Source organism: Uranotaenia lowii, chromosome 2 (genome assembly GCF_029784155.1).
Source record: "Uranotaenia lowii strain MFRU-FL chromosome 2, ASM2978415v1, whole genome shotgun sequence".
NCBI classification, from domain to species: Eukaryota; Metazoa; Arthropoda; class Insecta; order Diptera; family Culicidae; genus Uranotaenia; species Uranotaenia lowii.
This window is the reverse complement of record NC_073692.1, coordinates 102,758,318-102,779,276: the sequence shown is the minus strand read 5'-3', so window position 1 is coordinate 102,779,276 and position 20,959 is coordinate 102,758,318. Positions and strand designations below refer to the sequence as shown.

General features: G+C 34.7%; 1 protein-coding gene across 2 annotated transcripts; it reads left to right on the top strand.

Annotated features, from left to right (window-relative positions):
* Positions 1–998: 998 nt before the first annotated feature.
* LOC129746744 (suppressor APC domain-containing protein 2-like) lies at positions 999–20,170 on the top strand. 2 transcript variants are annotated; one of them, XM_055740615.1, is made up of 3 exons: positions 999–1,034; positions 8,434–9,756; positions 19,488–20,170. In XM_055740615.1, exons 2-3 carry the CDS (start codon positions 8,602–8,604, stop codon positions 19,944–19,946), a joined length of 1,614 nt encoding a protein of 537 aa, XP_055596590.1. In that variant the 5' UTR covers positions 999–1,034; positions 8,434–8,601; the 3' UTR covers positions 19,947–20,170. The 2 variants fall into 2 exon arrangements, with proteins under 2 accessions (XP_055596590.1, XP_055596591.1); XM_055740616.1 differs by lacking the exon at positions 999–1,034 and having other exon boundaries at positions 7,757–9,756.
* The last annotated feature ends 789 nt before the right edge of the window (positions 20,171–20,959 follow it).

Below are 20,959 nucleotides of genomic sequence, written 5' to 3'. Positions count from 1 at the left end.
AAATAACGCAAAAATGCACACAATATCGAGATCTGGTGTTATCTCGAAAAATAATGTTTGGTCAAAAATTGACTTTGAAATTTCAAAAATTAGCTGGTCCCTCATCAAAGGAAATCTTTCTGGAATAAAAAACCAAGAAAGTCGATTCTTGGCAAAAACTCTGTATTCGAGATAACACTAGATTTCGATATTTTATGCATTTTTATGTCATTTGGCATCAAAAATAAAATTCCGATTTTTCCGATTTACTATGGTCCTCCCTCAGGTGGTTTTGAGGATAAAAACCGAAAATTCCCATTTAAACTCCTTTCAAATGCCTTCGAAATATTAAAATATTGTGTTCTCAAACGTCGTCACGACCTTTCGGGACACCGGAAAAATTTAAATATGATCATTAAAACTTCCTCAATCAAAAGTGCATATGTGAGTAAGTATTGTCGAAAAATGGTTCCCAATTTGTCACACCGAACCCATCGGGACCAAACCGACCCTAAGGCAGCAATTTACCTGTCCCCGCGCCAACTTCTTGATTGAGCGCGTCGTGATCGCTGAAAAGTTTACACAAAACAGAGAACAAGATTATGAAAACACCTCTAGAAGAGAGGTAAAGCCTGATTGGCTTCTAGGGTACCAACCAGACCCATCAACAAACAAGATTTTTCTTTTCTTCAGGTATCCAGCTAAGCAAGTTGTTCGTATTAAACGGATTAGAACTTATTTGTACTTCAAACTCTCTTTCTTCTCTCTGTTGTGTTGTGTTCCATTCTATATGAGAAGTACGGGTACAGTTTGGGAGTTTTGCTTATTGGACCCCAACCAACACTCACCTGTGATGTCAGGTGAGTTGAGTGGTTTAAACTTTTTCAGTTTAAGCGACTGCTCTTTTCTGCTTCTTTCTCTCTCGAGTTTAGGGTTCCATCCATCCGGAGTACGGACTCCTCCATGACTTGACTGACGACATAAATGTTTAAAAACCAACCTTTCCGTTTAGTTCGGTTTTCATCGCGAGCGTGATCGGTTTGATATTTGGTTTGGTAGGTCGGCAGTTTAGTTACTGGGATCGTCACCATTTGGAGCCCCTCTAAATATCTCCAGGGTGTATGGTGGTGACCCCATCGTGAAACGCACAATACTCGCGCGAGCTATTCAAGTTCCGCATGGCCGTTTCTGGGGGGAAAGAGCGTTGGGAAGGAAGCAGGATGGGGATCGACTCTCCTCGCAGCTTCACGCTTTCGGCCGAAGAATGTTGACAGCCATGAGCTTTGGAATGACTGCGATAAATTATTGTACCGATGATGGGATGTGAAGTTGATTAACGAAAATCTGTGTCAAGAGTGCGCGGGTGATCTGTCTGTCTGTCTGTTTGGGTTAGGAGATGAAGAGTCCCATCACATGGGAGGTGATGGTGATGTTGACCCAGTGCTGTGAAGAGAGACGATCCATTGAGATTCGCCGTTGATGTTTTCACCCGGCGTGGCGGGACAGATGGCAAATTGAAGTGCCATTTGGTGCGTCACCTCACTGGAGCGTGTAGAAATTGGCATCAGATCAGTTGTAAAAGATCAAACTATTGTGTGCAAATTGGTTAACTCTCGACTCCATCAATGAAAATAGGCGCCCTTTTGTGCAGAAGGAAATTGCAATTGCCAAGTGACTCCTGAAGACGACGACTAAATACGTGAGATGACTGCAATTAACTTCAAAACATCTTGTGGTGTTGCGACACGCGGACTCAGTCAACTTGTACGGTTAGAGATGATCGTGAGGCTGCTGCCGGGCTCAAGAATATTCAAATTGGAGTCGTATACAAATTAGAGCAATTGCTGAGCAGCGAAGTTCATGCTTTGCATAATTTATAAGTACATGTAGAACCTGAAGTTATGTATAACTGTGTTTTGATTTAAAAATAAACCTGCATTTCAAAGGTTCTATCAGCAAACACCAGTAACTGTATAACTGTATTGAATCTGTATAATGACTGTACAAATATTTTTAATTACAAAGAATAGTGTTCGTTTTTTCTATTCAATAAACGGAACAATAGAAATCTCTCGACCATAAAGTCAAATTTTAAAATCCTAGACCATGAAACAGAATTCCAGAATATAAAGACGCCTATGGAATTCAGAGTTGTTATTTTGGTTTCAATATTGCATAAATTAGATTTCGAATTCCATATTCAAATACTTACAGATTCAGCTGTATCTCAAATTTCACCCAAAAACTAATATTCAAATATTGTGCCACCGACCGTGGTCTATAGGATAGCGTTTAATGTGCTGATGGTGTAAGCATTAGTACGATGCTAGCTTTTAAACCCTTGAAATATGATCGCTTTAGTTTTCAGTAGAATTTAGATCTCTTAACAGAAGTTTCACTGAAATCTTATATGTTTGATTTACTGGAAATCTGTTATTTTTAGAATCAACTTGAAGATAGATTGTCTCATTTTTAATTTTTATTTTTACTCAGACTGTTAGATATTCAGCACACTTTGCGCTTACATACATTATGTAAAATTTTGTCACCAATTAAACGAGTTCAAGTTTTTTCACCAATTTTTTTCTCCTATACATAATACCAAAAATCGACTTTAGTATTTCAAAAATCACCTAAGGAGGAATCAAAGGTATTCGGAAAAATCAAAATTTTAATTTTGATGCCAAATGGCTTAGAAGTGCATGAAACGTCGAGATCTGGTGTTATCTCGAAAAAAAAAGTCTTGCCAAAAATCGACATTCAGGAACTGGGTCCATTTTTCGATTTTTGACAAAAATTTTTTTTTCAATTTCGTCATTTTGACTCTAAATTTTGACGTTTTATGCAATTTTGAGTCATTTGGTATAAAAATTAAAATTTCTATTTTTTCGATTTCCTAGGTGATATTTGAGGCCTCAAATACGGAACTTTGAGAGCTTTGAGACAGTTCTAAATCAGGTTCGAATGAGCTGAAATTTTGCGGAGGTCACTTTTTGTTGACCAATCTAAAAGATGTACAAGGTCGGTTTTCGGAATTCGACATGACTCATTTGGCTGCCACCCTAACCTACTTTCATACCAACTTTTATGAAATGACGAAACGAAAACCTTATAGTTCAAATAGTTCGTTGAAGTGCGATCATAGGAAATCGGATGAGAAGTAATCTTTCCCATCCGGTTGAAATTAGCTGCAAATTCACCTATCACACTACGAAAAAAAATCCGTAAAATCACATCACATGACCTTGTTGGAAATTACATGTCATTAAAATTTTGCTACGTGTAAAATAAAAAATTATGTAAAATTTAGAAACGTGTAAAATAAAAATGATGTAAATTATAAACTCACTGAATATTGGAAGGAAAAATTTTCAATAGGATTTTATTTTTGTTATTTTGATTAAATAGTGGAATTTTCTCATTTCTTAATAAAAAATGAAATCTTTCTATAATTATTCATTTTATTAAGTGGCAAAATTTTTTATCTCATAAATATTTTTTGTTAGAAGTCACATTCTTACTTTTATTTTCTTAAGTACCGGATCCAAAATTTAGTAACGTCGCTTCTAAAATTCCATTCATGCTTCTCGAAGATCTCCAGGAACCAGCAAGATCGATTAACTTAATCGCGGAAAACTATTTTAATAAAACACTCTTGTGCACGACTTGACGCAACAATTTGTTGACATTTGTGTGTGCCTGTTTTCGACAGTCTGTATTTTTACATGACATCATCGCGTTCAGTGTATTGTAATATTAATTAAATTCGAATTCAATGTCCTATAACATCCATGTCGTGTAATTTTAAGAAATTTATATTTCAGTGCTGTTAAGAATTTTATGTGACCAGAAAAATGTTGGAAAATTATATCACATATGATGTAACGAAAAAGAAGCATCACATATGATGGAATTGTTGAATATCTGTAAGCTTCAACAAACGTGTAAATATGAAAGACATGTAAAATATGTAAGACATGTAAAATTTAATTCGCACTGAAAATTCCGTCACACCTGATGCTTCTTTTTATTTACATCATATGTGATGTAAATTTACATCAAATAATCTCGTTCCATGTCAAGTAATGTTTGTGTCATTAGAATTCAGTGCTGTTAAGGATTCAACTTTTTTTATTTTGTAAATTTACATTAATAAATCGTGTTCCATGTCATGTAATGATAAAGGTTTTCTATTTCAGTGTTGTTAAGGATTCAATTTTTTTTACTGTGTAGCCGTTGGAAGAAAAAAAACGATATTGACAATAATAGCAAGCAGATAATTCCCTTGAGAAAGACTACAACAAAATGGTTGAAACGTCTGGTATTTCAAATAAAAAGTTGTTTGATTACAATCTTAGAAACTTTACGGGTTTTATAGAATTTGATTCACAATAATTTTTTGTTCCAATTAACCCCATATTACGGTTTACCTCTTTTTGTATCAGAATATCTATTTCAATCATTTTAGTACCATCTTATTTTTGTTCCAGACAACGCCACTCTGAATTAATTTTATTGTATCTGTATTCGAATCATCCAATCGACATCGTCTGATGTAATTCTAATTATTTGTTTTTAAAAGTCTGCGTAAAAAATAAATTGTATATTTCGTATTCGAGCCCTGTATGTTGTAATCAACCATTTGATTTAGAATTCTGTCTGAATGTATATAATCCACCATGGGTGCACGGATTCACTGCAGTTATTTGAATTAGAATTCTGTCGAATTATGAATTTCAAATATCTATCGTTGTACCAGAGATGCCAACGTACATGATTTTTCAGGATTTGCCTTATATTTCGAGGCTCATCCTGAAAACATGACAAGCTATTGGATATCCCTGATTTTGAAAATAAGCCTGTTTTTGCCTAATTTTTGCGATCATGATGAAAAATTAGAAGACTCTACACAGAAAATTTTTTTGACTATTACGTGTCACTGAAAACTGCAACCTTTAAAATAAATCACATGTAATTAACAAAACCTGTAATTTTAAATTGTTTTCCTTGAAAGTTGACGAAGATTCATTTATTATTACAGCAAATGTCCTGTAAAAAAGTTGTACACTAAAAATTAAAAGTCACGTAATCATGTTTTCGACCTGTAAAATTACGGTAAATGTCCTGCTCCTTTTTGTTACAGGACTTTTGCGTAATTTTACAGGAAATAATTTTTGCTGTGTAGATACCTTTGCTGAAGTAAAAATGTGGAGCGCCGACCAAATAAAAAAGGTCATTACTTTGAGTAAAATTTCCGTTTATTTGACGTATCTTGATTTATATCTCATCAGCCCCTGATTTAAAAAAAATGTTGGCCCTGCTCTATATTATGATAGCTGAACTGGGTTCTTAAAATTGAGGAATTGATTTTTGATTTAAATTAATAAGTCCTTATTTTACTCCTTAGTTCAAGTCCTTATAAGCATACTTAAAAAAGGTTTACATTATCTTAAAAATGTCGTAAATGTTTCTTGAGCATTTTATCAAAATATGTTCAGATTCGAAACCTGAATTATTAGGGACGAATAACATAAAGATGGCAAAGTTTCGGGATTTTGGGATTCTTAAAAGCTTCGATAAACTTTACCGGTTGTTTATATCTAATCAAAATTGATTTTTTTTTTCAATTCCATAAGGATTATGGTTTTTGGTCATTCTAAATTTTGTATCGAAGGTTCTAAAACTTACCGAGGGCAACTATTTGAACCGAGTTCTAAATTTCAAAGTTTCTCTAAGTATCGTAAGAGTATTTATTAGAATTGTTAAATTTTGAGACGAAAAGCTTCAATTATTAAATAGGAAATTTGAGATTTGATTTTATAAATTTCGACTGCAGGATAAGAACTCTTTTAGTAAAATACAAATTTATAAACTACTTGCGAAACAATTAATGTATTAATATTTATATATTTTTTTTAACTCTTCTTTTTGATTTAAAAATTTTCTATTTTAAATACAAACCAAAATTTGTTATGTCCATTTTGAATTTAAATTCTATATTACCAGTGTATAGCAATTAGCAATTCATCATTACCGATTTTTTTTTAAACAATCTTAAGAAAATATCAGGAAACTTGAGATCTGCATTTTGAAGGCTCTTCGATTTTTATTCTAATGTTTGTTATCAATAATTGTGTGAATTTTTTTTTATTATTTCAATCCCAATTCTAAGATTCCTGAGATTTACATCTGTCCTTTTAATTTAATTTTTCACCAAGCTTGAGAAATTTTCATTCATAACGCGTTTTTTTTTTAAATTTTGGACATTATATCTTTTGATTTCTAAATTTTTGAAACTCAGCTCTGACTTCTGAATTGATACGAAAAATTGAATTGTGACCTCTAAGAATTCATCTTCCGAGTTGTGGATTTAAAATTTTTCATTTTCTTCCTGTTGATGATATTAATTCCTGATCCCGAGACCGCTATTTAAAGTTTGCAATTTTAAAATTTTGAAAACTACAAACTATTTATCCTGAATAAAATTCTCATTTGAAGAATCGTGGATAAGCTTTAAACCAAAACGAAGCTTTTGAGGGTTTGAGAAATTCAAATTGACCTCAAATCTACTCAGTCTAATGAAACATAGATTCAAGATTGAATTTGAATGCATAAAAACAGGCTTTTCATTCCAAAATATTAGTTTTTTTGAATCGGTCAAACACTATTTTTCAGTTGTAAATTGTAGATGGCAGCTCTATCCTGCTGTTAAACTAAATTGAAACTAATTTTCGACTATCTCCGGGGTTAAAGGGTGATACGGTCAAAATTTGGTCAAGGGAAAACGCGTGTAAATCGGTGAAATCGTTTATTTAAAATATCAAATTAAATTTTTTTTTAAGTTTAATTAGTATAAAATTCAGGAAAAATATTCAGTTAGGCTTCCGCTTTTCCAAATATGAATTGCCGGGCCTTACGCTTAACCCCTGCCATCAGATTTTGTACAGCCACCTTGTCCACCTTCTTCGCCGCAGAAAGCCAGTTTGCCTTGAAATGCTGCTCGTCCTTAGCAGTTTTTTGGTCTTCTTTAGGTTCCGCTTGACAATAGCCCAGTATTTCCCAATTGGGCGGAGCTCTGGCGTGTTGGGAGGGTTCTTGTCCTTGGGAATCACCTACACGTTGTTAGCGGCGTACCACTCCATGGCCTTTTTACCGTAATGGGAAGATGCCAAATCCGGCCAAAACAGTACGGAACAACCGTGTTTCTTCAGGAAAGGCAGCAGACGTTTATTCAAACACTCTTTCCCGTAAATTTCTTGGTTGACAGTCCCGGAAGCTATGAAAATGCTGCTTTTCAAGCCACAGGTACAGATGGCTTGCCAAACCAAATATTTCTTCGCGGACTTTGACAGTTTCATGTGCTTGAGAATATCTGCTACCTTTCCCCTTCCTTTTGCCGTATAAAACTCCTGTCCCGGAAGTTGCTTGTAGTCGGCTTTGACGTAGGTTTCGTCGTCCATTACCACGCAGTCAAACTTCGTCAGCATCCTCGTGTACAGCCTCCAGATCACTAAATCAAATAATTAGAATTGTATCAAAGTCACTAAAAAGTAAACTTCTTGCACCGATAATTAATCAGAATAATGTTATATTTTTTTTCCGATGAAAATTGATGGACCAGATGGCTAGCTGTATTATTGGTATGATGAGATGAGCAGAAACTTGGACGGTGGTATTTAGAAGAAAATTTCGATAATTTCCATTCTTTCATATTTGAACAAGCAAAACACACTATTTACATAAATTAAGTACTTATTCAATTTAGTTAGAAGTTTCTGACTTGAAAATTTGACTTTCTCATTGCCTATTCTATATTTTTGTTAAATAAATTTAGAGTGTCAGGAGTTTAAAAATGTACAGTCTCAATTCTAGTTTTTTTTAAGGAGCATCAAAATCTCAGCTTTTTATTTTGATTTATGAACCCGGATGCCTCTCAGATGACTTGTTATATTCCGAGGTTTTAGATACTTATTAAGACCGAATTTGAAATTTTTGACTCACATGCAAGATAAGACAAAAACTGAAACTGATTTTCCAACAAAGATGTCTAGACGTTAAATTAAGTTCATGGTTTTTATTTTTTTTCAATTTTATACATATTTGAATTTCAAAAATAGATTATAGGATATAGTGCGCTCGAGAAGAGTAGGAAGATAAGTTTTCAATTTCAAGGACGCCCGAGTCGTTAGAAAAGTGTATTTTAAATTTACATGTAAAAAACCGCAATAAATTCAAGGCAAGCATAATAAAAACTTCGCTGAAAATAACTTTGGAACGAGTGTATGAAAGGTTTGTTTGGAGCCTATAAGGTTTGAGACACCGAAGGAAGAAGTTTAAAAAAGTCTGAAACTTTAAAACCTAGAGAGAAACTATTCAATGACAATCGATGAAAAAAATTGGGAGGTTTGGAAGTAACAATTGTTTCACAGTTCATTGATTTTCGTTTCGTTACAGTTGTACAAAAAACTGTTGTCCGATAGCAAAACCAAATCAGTGATTAATAAACATGAAGATAGTGACATCCGGGTGAAGAAAATGTGAGCGCAACTTTTTAAATGAAAGTGGATACCAGTAGTGTTCGACAGAAACAAAAGAAAAAAACGGGAAACGACCTAAAGTGAAATGGCAACGACCAACCGTAATCGCAACAACATTCTCACGCTGAACGGAACCGGTGCTCTGAATGGGATGCACCTACATCCCTATCATCATCAGCCCCAGCTGGCCGAACCTCAGCACCCGCAGCCATCTTCCCAGGACAGCACCGGAAGCAGCAGTCACATCGAAGGACTCCCGAAACCGTTCGTATCCGCCATGAAGACCCTGTTCGACATAATGGACGATAAGAAAACCGGTTTGGTGCGGCTGGCAGACATCGAAGATCGATGGCAGGATGATGGATCCAAGGGCCTGCCGAGGGGTGTAATTGATAGCTTGCGCAAAGTTACACCCTCAAGTGGACTGCTTTCGTTCGAGCGTTTTTGCAGCGGTCTCAAAATCTGTCTGATACGCAACCAAACAGAAAAAAATCGGACAAGGCTTGGAAAGGAATCGGAAAAAATGCCCCTTTCCCCGGCCAAATTGTCAGTACGTCCTCCTTCGGCTCCCCTACTTGACCTGGATACATTGCCGAAAACTTCTTGGAATATGAGTGCAAATACGGCAACCGTGAGGCCCAACAACGCAATGCCGGCACAAAAAACGCTCAGTATGCCGCAGCTGAACCCGGACAGTGACTCAGATTTGGTCCTCGAATCGCCACCCATCATCCTCCCGGGCACCTTCGGCCCTCCCAAACCCCCACGAGTTTCTCTCAATTTGGAACGCAATCAACAAAACAACAATCCCGGCATCGATAAGGCTGAAATTCGAAACGCGTTGCAACACTGGCAAATGTCGCTGCTGATGAGCGAATCAGACAAACCGGATAAGTCTCATCTCCGGTTGGCCCGCGGGTCAGCCGATGGCCAGATTGACCTGTCTACGAGTTCATCACCCTCGCTGCAGCAGCTTCATGCGTCGTCGCTCGGCGGAGGGCTGTATCAGAAGAAGTCTGGCGGTGGCGGAACGGGAAATCGTCGGCGGGAACCACGGAGACATACGCTGCAGAACGGAATCGACTACAACATGCTCAAGCGGCTGAAGCAGATCGAACAAGAGAAAGACATCCTGGTGCAGGGACTGACGGCCGTGGAGAAAGCACGCGATTGGTACCTCAAACAGCTGGCCGTGGTGCAAGATAAGATCAAGTATCTCGGGCGGTCCGGAGCACATGTGGTAAGTGTGGGCTGGGGAAACCTGTTTATGGTTAGATTCTAGCTTTGATTAATAACGAAGAGATTTGTACTCAAATCTAAATATTTTAATCAGAAAAACGAACTGCAATTTTTGTTTGCATAATCGAATCATCAACCATGCAAAGCCAGCTTTATTTACTTCTCACGTCTTCTCACGATCGGTCAGCTAAGGTGACAAAACTCATGACCGTATTTTTCCAAATGATTAGTTATATTCATTTCAAAAGCTGGGTATAACCATCTGTGGCCTGGCTGTATGGCAGAGACCGTTTTGGAATAATCCGTCTGTTGCTGTTGCGGCCGTCACACATTTGATGATGACAAGTTTGCCTCTAAACATTAGCTAAGTAACGAACGCGCGGGGATGATTATATCGATGTAAAACCAAGCTTACAACTAAATGCTCTGTGGAATGTTGTTTGTTGGTTGAATTAAGGAGTGAAACATCTGATCGATCGTTGAACTGGGATATAATTTTTTTTGTTTTTTTTTTGTTTGTTATTGAATTATAGAGACTTTAAACTAAAAGTTCATTCATGTCTTAGTTAACTAAATTTTATCTAGCATGTCGATTTCTTTAAGGAATATGATCACTTAATTTTCTATTTCTGTATTGTCAATGCAGTTGAAATTTGAAGTTTTCCCGCTGGTGATTGGCAACCATGCCAACCAGCGACGATGAAAAAATCATCAAACACCTTTGCAAATGGCAACTTTTTCTTTTATTTGGTTCCCACACTTGGAAGATAATTGATAGATGTCTGGTCAAAATGAAATGTCGTCGGAGATGTCGCCGTGTTGATGTTGACGAAAACTCCGGTCAAGGGATTCAGCGACAGTATCGTTGCACAACATAGTTCTTATTGATGTAGGGGAGATAAGGGCATAACGAGCATCCGGGGCATAGTAAGCACTTCTCTTTTCTACAAAAGTATGTATTTTTCAAATAAATTTTCCATGAGGATTAGTTTCTGCTATAGTATTAATTTTTCAGCCAAAAAATTACTATCCTTATCATTTTTACATAAATATTAAAAAAACCAACTAGGTTCTCAAGTGACGAAAATATTATAATTTTTGAGCACCGGAAAATAAACTCTTATGATCGTTGAATCGTCTTCATCAATAATGTATGTATGTACTGCAACATGATGTACACATTGTTATTTTGATTTTAACCATCATAAAATTTTCGATTTTTCAATTTGAAAATGCGTTTATATTTTTACTTGTTGACTCGGGGCGAATAGAGCACCATTGATCAGGGCACGATAAGTATTTTCTGCCGTAGAATCTAGCAGCGAATTCAATTCAACTGAAGTCAACTGAATTATAGAGCTAAAGCTTGACTAGTTTACATCTGGCGATTTAGCCTATTGGTGAGGTGTCGGAGATGTAATCAAAAGAATCGAGTTCCATTCCTGGTCGAGGTGATATTTTTTTATTTACCATTCATGATTGATTATTTTTATTGTTGCATTATATGGCTATTTAGTAGCTTCATCAGCCAAACAAAGCACCAGAAACATAATGTATGAGTGTTTGTAAATTGTTTGTTTTCTACTAACAGACATCCATTATTTTGTTATTGCTTTGTTTGATGGATCTACTACTCACCGTTTTGTGCAAAATGCATCGATCATGAATGGTAAATGAAAAAAAAACTTGCCACGATCAGGAATCTAACTCGAGTCCTCTGATTACCAATAGGCCAAATCGTCAGATGAATTCGCTGTTAGATTGAACGGCAGAAAACGCTCATCGAGTCCCGATTAATGGTGCTTATACTGCCCCATGGGGTGTTCTCATTATGACTGATTGCCAGCTTTCAGCAAAAAAAATTAAAATACATTTTAAAACGTTTTTATCTACTTTTTCAAGTTTCAGCCAGTTAGGAAATAGACTTTTTAATGTCTGGACACGAAACAATGATGCAAATCACATATTCAAGTTGTTTTCTATGGTAAAATAAGCGCCCTTCTTAAGGTGGTCATTATGCCCTTATATCCCCTATGTATTTCATGAAATTGTTGTAAGTTGTAAGTTATGATTCCATTTCTGATTACGAGATTACTAATATTTATCCAATAGCTAATATTCATCCATCAATTATCTGAAGAAAAGGGCTAAAATAATTGATTTTCTCTTGTTTATAAAAAATTGCGCCCGTAAGTATGCAATGTCATAAGGGTTGAGAATAAGCTATAGATTTTTTTTCTGACAATTATAAATTGTGAAATGAGAACAAACATGACCAAAATAGTCAATTAACATTCTATCTTGGGGTTTTGTTTGATTATTTCCATGGATTAGGGCTTCCTGAATAAAGGATCAAGTCTCCCCTAACTTCAAAAATATCGCATTTTTTTTACTCCCACGAAAATGCTTCTAGTTCATCTACGGGTTCAAGTATCGTTCTAATTTTAAGAGCATTGAAACTTGAAGTTACACGCTGTCAGAAAATGTAAAAGAGTGCGAATTGCCAATTTTTTCCAAAAAGATATGGTGGAAATAAGAAAAGGGGATCAAGTATCCCAACTCTCCTCTAACCTTCCTTTGCGGTTAGGGTCTGTATGACCCGATCTGTACTTTCTCGAAGCGATATCTCAGAATGGGTTACATGAAATTTTCTGACTTTTCCTAAAATGAAGAGTTAAAAATGTTTCATTTTTAGATTTTTGAATAGGCTTACTAGAGTCACCCAGCAAAAAAAAAGGACAATTAGCCGGTAAGGGTCATATAGACCCGGATAGATGTTTTAGTTATAAAAAAAAAATTACGGAACCGATTTTCATAAACACTACCAATATGAAATCGTTCAAATGTCTGCTATCAGATTCGTCATAAATTTGAGTTTTGATTTTTATGGTCCTAACAAAACAACCTTAAAGTGGAAAATGCCTTAAAAATGGGTGTTTTGCATCAAAGATAAATTATTTTGTTGAAGTCGTATTGAAAATGTTTTGATTGATTTGTATTCAGATAGATTGAGAGCTCATTTTGAAATAACAAAAAGACTTGGTTTCACAGACCACAGCTGGTTATTTGAAAAGTTCATAAAAATAGTTTCAATGACTTTCAATTGCCAGTCTGTTCAATAACGTTCCACTCCAGTGATGAATTCATAACGAAGAGATTGATAGGGTGACTAATTCTAGTATTAAATCATAGAATTTCAACATATTGAGGACCAAATCTGAGGTTTATCGACTTTTACTTTACGCTTTTTGTTACCCTGAAAACAAGAACTCTGAACAGGGCCGTAGGAAGGACCGCTTCATGGGAGGGGGTTTTGATAACCGATTTTTTTAAAGTTATTTTTGGTCCAAAAAATGTATGAATGAAAAAAAAAATTGGAAAATAATGTAGTTCAGTACTATTTGACTAATAATTTTAAAGGTTTTTTGACAAAAAAGATTTTTGTATGAAATAGTAACTTTTGAAAACACGTTCAAAAATTTTGAAAATTGTAAGCAACATTTGTATAATGAAACCTTTAGAACTTACTTTTATCAGTGGTTACAAGTTTTGAATTTGCTCAAGAGTCTGGTAGATTTAGCTTATATGATTCGAGCATAGAATAAGTTTTTTTTCAAGTAAGCATTCAAATTCTTGAAAAAAAAATTCTATGGTTAAATCAAATAAGTTAAAACTATCAAACTCTTGAGCAGTTTTTAACCATCGATATAAATAAATCAAATTTTCAAAAGTAAAAGTAAGAGATTAAAATTGTTTCGGTTCAAATCATAATGTTGCGAACTAGATCCATGATTAATACTTTAGTTTGTAAGTTGGCTCTTGAAAAAATTGCAGCATTCCTAATAGTTGTACAATAAACGTAGAAAATATGATATTTCTTGTAATTTTTTTTTTTTTAGTTATTAAGTCATGTTTCTTGATCAGCAAATTAAGAGGAAGAATGACCAAGATGGTTAAAATCCTCTATAAATAAACAAAATAGAACAGAAATAGATCAGCAAATGTTTTCCATTAAAAATCAATTCCATACTTAATATCCTATATAGATTTTTTTTTGAAAATAAAATCAGATATTTTCATCAAACAAAACATGCAAAATAAACTCAAATTTCTCTTTTTATTTGTGATTTTCAGCCGAATTGTGTATACAAATAGACTTTGATTGAAAATTTGAAATTTAGACATAATTATAAGTCTTTGGATCAGTTTCTAAGTCGTTAAACAAAAATTATGAAAGTCCCCTGTTTCATAATCGAGAAAACATATTTAGTACATAAATCCCCTTTATGCAAAATTTTCTCGATCATTTCTCGAGTTATTAAAAAAAAGTATGGGTGCACCCCTTTTCCTTTTCTAGTCGCCCTCTCCTGGAAGTTTCCCGAAAAACCAAAGAAACCTTTCTTAACCTCCATCCCAATTACCCTCCCATACAAAGTTGGTTTCTTTCGTATGACTAATCCTAAGATATGCATGGGACTATTTTATCTTCCTTTCCTACCGCACTCAATGGAAGAAGGATGGGATCCCAAATAATTATAGATACTGTAACTCTTATCAGAATTCAAATCCACACCAAATCCAGTTTCCCTTCAAATGATTAATTTTCGACATCTTTAAAAAATGTGGAGGCCCCAACCACTTTTCCCATTTGTAAGCTGGGATGAAGGAGGGATCTCGATAACCATAGAGTCTTTTTCCGTATCCAAATATCATCCCATGGCAATTTTTTTTTAAACGAACACTAACACATACAGGATCTCAATGAAACTTTATGTTTCCTCGAAGAGAGTCCTTTTTCTTAACTCTAAGCGTACATCTTTCGAGGATATGATGGCTAGCATCTAACAAATGCTAAAACCACCAACCCACAGAAAGTGTACATGTATGCCGTGACTGGGATTCGATCTCATGCCTGCTGGCTTAGAAAACTTGAAGGCTATCCTCTACGCCACGGGCTGTGACTAAATTCATATCCATTAGCTCGATTATTTCTCAAAGTTATGAAAAAATTGCATAAGCGCCCCCTTCCCCCTTTCTGTTTCTCGAATGGAAGGTGAGAAGGGCTTCAAACCATCTTGGAAACATTTCATTCTCCCAAATACTCTCGCATCCCTCCCATTTGATTCCCCTCGCTTGTGCAATTCAGTTATTTAATATAGCAAAAAATTGTATGGGCTCTTTCCCCCTTTTCTATGCTCCCAATGCAAGTCGGGAGCAGTTTCAAACAACCATAGAACCTTTTCCACCATGCAAATAAATCTCCAATTTGGTTCCATTTGCTCGAATAGATATCGATTTATTCAATAAAAATTGTATGGAAGCCTGCTTTTTATCTCCCCACTGAAAGAAGAGAGGGGTTTCAAATTATCATAGAAACCTTTCTCGTATCCAAATACCCTCGCATGCTAAATCTGGATCCATTTGCTTGACTAATTCTCGAGTTATGTAAAAAATGGTAAGAGAGTCCCCCTCCCCCTCTTAATATCTCCCCACTGGAAAAGGGAGGTTTACAAAATATTCATAGAAATATTTCTCGTAGCCAAATGTCCTCGCATGCCAAATTTGGTACCATTTGTTTGAATGGTTCTCAAGTTATGCAAACATTTCTCTTTGGCTTGGGAGACCCTTTCCCCATCTTCCAGAAGAGGGAGGGGTCTCGAACTGAAATAGGAACCTTTGTTGGCCTCAGAAGCACTCAGCTGCCAAGTTTCAAGCAAATCGGTTCTGTAGTTTCCGAGTCTATAGGGACTGAAATCCATTTTTGTATAAGAAAGAATTCAAATACGACACTTCATTAAACTCATGAATTTGAAATCTGCACATTTAATCCATTTTGTGTTGAAATACGGTTGAGCAAATTTCTAAAATTTCTCGTTGTATGTTTGTCGCGATTCTTAGTTTGAAAAAAAATTCACAAAAAATTAAAGTTCAGTTAGATTCTACTAGTTTCCAGGTTTTTATAGATTAAATAATTTATCAGCCCATTTTTATAAATATAAGCTAATTATTCAGTAAAAAACCAATGGTTTTAAAGAAGAAAATCAATGATTTTTAATTTTTTCTTATATTTCCATTCATGACATATGACATCGGAAAGCAAAAACTTTTATTACTTTAAATCAGTGGTTTTCAAACTTTTTCCACTCACCGCCCCCTTTTGCTATTTTTTGGAGCTCAACGCAACCATTAACCATTTCATTAACATTCAAACAGCAGAACCAATATTTGGGACATTCTTAAGTTCTTTTGACAAAATTACCCAATTCTGACATCTCTGACATTCTTAAGTTTGTGCAAAAATATTCTATCTTCAAATAAAATTCATTATTGACGAAATTAAATAACTACAAATCTTCAGAATGCTGGATAAAAGCGGAGCGTAAAATATGATAAGTTGTGTTACCTACTTGATCAAAAAGATAAAACAAAAAATATATCTTTTTATATTGTTTTTTAAACATCATTTTTTGAGGAAATTAAAATTATTTTTGAAATAAAATAGACTTGTTGGAAAAAATAAGGTTATCTACCCTGAAATCGGTTCGAATTTCCAATTTGCGAAACTGAATCGTCAAATGCACGGTTAAGTGTTTTTACTTTAACATTTGGCTTAAAATAAACTTCACTAGCTTCCAGATTTGTGCAATTCATAATTGAATTTATATTCAATTTATCAAATTTTTAATCAATTTATTCTGAGAATTTTGGATGTTGATAAAAAAAAATCAGCTGGTGTCAAGAAATTTAAAAAAAAGGAGCATATTACTGAAACTTTCTCAGAAAAATGTATCAAGATTCCAGTATGAACTAAATAAAAGCATTTATGAGTCTTTAAACTAGCTATATACCAATCATTAAATTTCAGCCATATTAGAGATTAGTGAGGCCGCAAATTTTTTCCAACACGCAATGAGTACTTTTTACGCATTGCGTTTTATACGACAATTTTCGACCAAAATACAATCTTTGAACCGTAATAACTTTTCTGTTTCAAATCTAATATAGTTACAGTCTTCGGGGGAAATATTTGTCTCATTTTAGGCTTTAAGAAAATCAACCATAGTGATGAAAAAAGTTATTGATGAAAAACCAGTATTTTTCGTTTCTTCCGGGCAAAATACCTCAAAATTTTATTCACGTTTGAAACTCAAACAACCCTTCCCTATGGTCAGATCTTCCTGAAACTTGGCATGAGACCTTCTGGTAAGCTAATAAATAATTTTGACTTGGTGCGAGTGAGATTTATCATGTTTCATTCTTCCTATACTATGATAAGTGTACTGCGGTTCGTTCAATTATTAAAAACTACACAAAAAACTATTATGGTAAAGTAGCCAGAACTTCTTCAAATTTCAACCGATTTTGTTAAATAACCACTTGAAATCTTTGTTTTAAATTGACATTTAAGTACAAAAGAAAATCAGATTTTTTAAATGCTACCATCGAGTCAAAACCTTTCGTTGAAACAAAATTTTCTCTGAAAAAATGCGTTTTTGATAATTTTTTTCCTCATAAAGTCACTTATATCAACAATACTGTTGGTCAAATGCAAAAACAGTGTTCATATGATCGATAGAAAATTTATTCACCTTCAATATGCAAAAAAGAGATTTCAAATTACTGTTATGCAGTCCGAGATATTTTAATCTAAGTACAAGAACTTTTTTAATTTTTCCGAAATTTTATATTTGGAGCATAACTCAAAAACGGTTCTACTGAGATTTTTTTAAATTTCATTTCCGGATTCAGCGCCCGATTTTACATTGGAAATGACCTTCAGTTTACTGAGTTCAAAAATGCTGTAAACTAGTGTAATCAAAGGTTTGAAGAACCTCTTAGCTGAATGAAACTATGATTTCAAAGTAGTCGAAGATTCCTTTGAATTCAGCTACAGTATTTGAAAGACCCAAATACTAGTATTTCACTAGCTACTTGCTAGCATCCTCAGTGGGTTATCGACTTGTCGACTTGTCGATAACCCACTGAGGATGCTAGCAAGTAGCTAGTGAAATACTAGTATTTGGGTCTTTCAAATACTGTAGCTGAATTCAAAGGAATCTTCGACTACTTTGAAATCATCATTCCTTTAGTTTAACCCAAAATAAACTTACAAAATGTACTCTGTGAAATTTTAAAAACAATCATCTTAAATCTAACTTTAATTTGGTACTTAGTTTTGCAATTCAATTTCATTGTTGTCCAAGACTTACTTGTTGTCATTTTAATTCTATGTTGTTTCGTTATGAATTATGACATTATAAATTTTGATATGACTTCACCGCCCCTCTGAGCCCATCCAACGCCTCCCAAATTTCAAATCTGCACTCGCCGTCCCCCTGGAAGCTCTAAACGCCCCCCAGGGGGCGGTAGGGACCACTTTGAAAACCATTGCTTTAAATGAATCTTAAAATGCGCCAAAGTTTAGCTGGCATAGTGAAATTTCATTATTTCAACCGGGATGGTCACGATCATCGTTCCAAACATTTATTCAAAGTTTATAATTTTTTTGAAGATTTTTTACTACTCACTGCACAATATCCGAGAGCTAAGAAATAATTGATGCTCAAAAAAATTGTCTACGAAGTTCCGATTTCAAAAATACACATAAAAAGTTTTGAAACTGGCACTGGACACTGCAAAGGACTGATAATCTACAGTGCTTCTGAGAAAAAAAATTATTCATGATGAAATGAATTTACTTTGAAATTAAGATTTTAGGTTCTTGTATAAAAACGATCTATAAAGAATTTTTCCGGTTTCGATTTAAAATTCCCGGGGTTCTCCAGGTCTCATTTTCAATTCCTGGATTTTTTTGTCTCATTTGGAACTTGGTTCTGTTCTTGTTATCCCGGTTTTTCTTGTTTGCTGGTCAGCCTGTTTCAAACAAAAATGACAAGGATGACAATTATAACAAAAAAAGGCATTCAAAAAAACATTTTTGTTCAAAAATTGGTGTTATCTATCATTTAACTTTAATTTTTAGTAATTTTTTGAATCCATCATAGTCGATAACAAATGGACTTCCCTATCGAAAAACTATAACTAGATAATAATTTTTGCCTAATAATATACGAAGTTACTGTCTTCGACAAAGTTGTTATGCGGAAGATTTGCTTCTAAAAATTAATAAATTGGCACAACGGCCATTACCAGGCTTGGTTTCACAAAAAAATGTGTGACATGGAATTCCTCACTTGAAATTGATGTTTGAAATAAAGACTCGAAAAATGGATCGTCCATATCAACTGTTAAATATTTTTGATATATGGAGGACATGAAAACGTGCACACGAGGGTTTAATGGGACTCAAAACGAATTTTTACACTCAATTTTTAAGAATTAAGATTTAAGATATCATTTAAGATGCCAAATGGAACAATACAACAGTTACTATTCAGGTAGCTCACAAAATTTCAATTTTTGATTTGTGTTAATGAACGTTGGTTGAAGAATTTTATAAAATGTTATTACAGCAATCAAGGAAATTTTAAACAATAGGGCTTTGGACGGCTAATCGATGTTGGGCAATTTCAAGTTGCTATCTAGAAATCCTTAGATATCTTGCAACTTTGGTATGAGTTTCAGTAGTATGAACAAGAGTTTCTTCAAGATTTTTTTTCTTTTTTTTTTTGGTAAAAAAAGCTTTGAATTTTCTTTCCCAACATTTTTATCTATTTACCCCGAAGCTTAAGCGTATTCTCATCAAAATATTTCAATACGTTTTTTTTTCAGGAAATATGGACCGACGCACACCAGGAACGTTTGGATCTGCAGCGGGCTAGGGTGTTGGAAGTGAACCGTCACCTGACGACCCTCGCCGATAGCTGGGAACGGGGAGGTTTTCCGATGCACATGAATCTTGCCCTGCGTCCGACCGGGCCCTACAACTACGGTCATCTCCACCACCCACAACAGCAGACACAACAGCCTCAACGAGCGCAAGGTCAAGCCCAGCCGACCGGAAACATTACTTCCCCCCAGAAACAACAACAACAACAGCAACAACCGGATATGACAATGGTGCGATTGAAACAACAAAACGTGGCGCTGTCGGAAGAGATCAATCAGAAGAACGAAAAGCTATCACTACTGGAGCGGGAAAAATCATCTCTCATCCGGGAGCTGTTGCAGATGCAGCGAAACAACCGAGCCAGCAGCATGACATCGAACACCGAGGAAATGGTCTTTTAAAACAAAGGAAAATTTCAACCAGCAACGTGTTCGGTTTAGGTTATGTTGATTAACTTCAAGAAGATTTCATATGTTGGTTAGTTCAATTTTTGAGTTACGATCGAGTGCTAGTCAATAGCAGTTTTTATTAACACAATTATAAACTAACGTTTCTTCCAGTTTGTGATTTACTTTAATCGTGACAACACTACAAGATTTGAGAAATATAAATTTAAAAACTAGATTATCGATAAACAGGTTGTGTTTTTAGTTTTGAAAAGAATGAAATATCACAAAAATCACAGGTATAAAAATTATTATTATTCAGCTTCAAATTTTGATTCAGACTTCCATATCAGCTTTAGAATCAAATTTCAGATTACAATTTAAGATTATAGATCTAGATTTCAGTTTTAATACATTGAGGACCGCGACGAAATCTTAGCCGGGAAAGACCGAAATTTGGCATTCTATATCTCAAAATGCACTGGACCAAATTTAGATAGTTAAGTATACTTGAGTTACTAAAAATTGATGTGATAAAATGTAATTTCAGATTACAGATTTCAAATTTCAAATTTCAGATTCAGATTTCAGATTCAGATTCAGATTCAGATTTCAAATTCAGATTTCAGAATCGGATTTCAGATTCGGATTTCAGATTCAGATTTCAGATTCAGATTTCAGATTCAGATTTCAGATTCAGATTTCAGATTCAGATTTCAGATTCAGATTTCAGATTCAGATTTCAGATTCAGATTTCAGATTCAGATTTCAGATTCAGATTTCAGATTCAGATTTCAGATTCAGATTTCAGATTCAGATTTCAGATTCAGATTTCAGATTCAGATTTCAGATTCAGATTTCAGATTCAGATTTCAGATTCAGATTTCAGATTCAGATTTCAGATTCAGATTTCAGATTCAGATTTCAGATTCAGATTTCAGATTCAGATTTCAGATTCAGATTTCAGATTCAGATTTCAGATTCAGATTTCAGATTCAGATTTCAGATTCAGATTTCAGATTCAGATT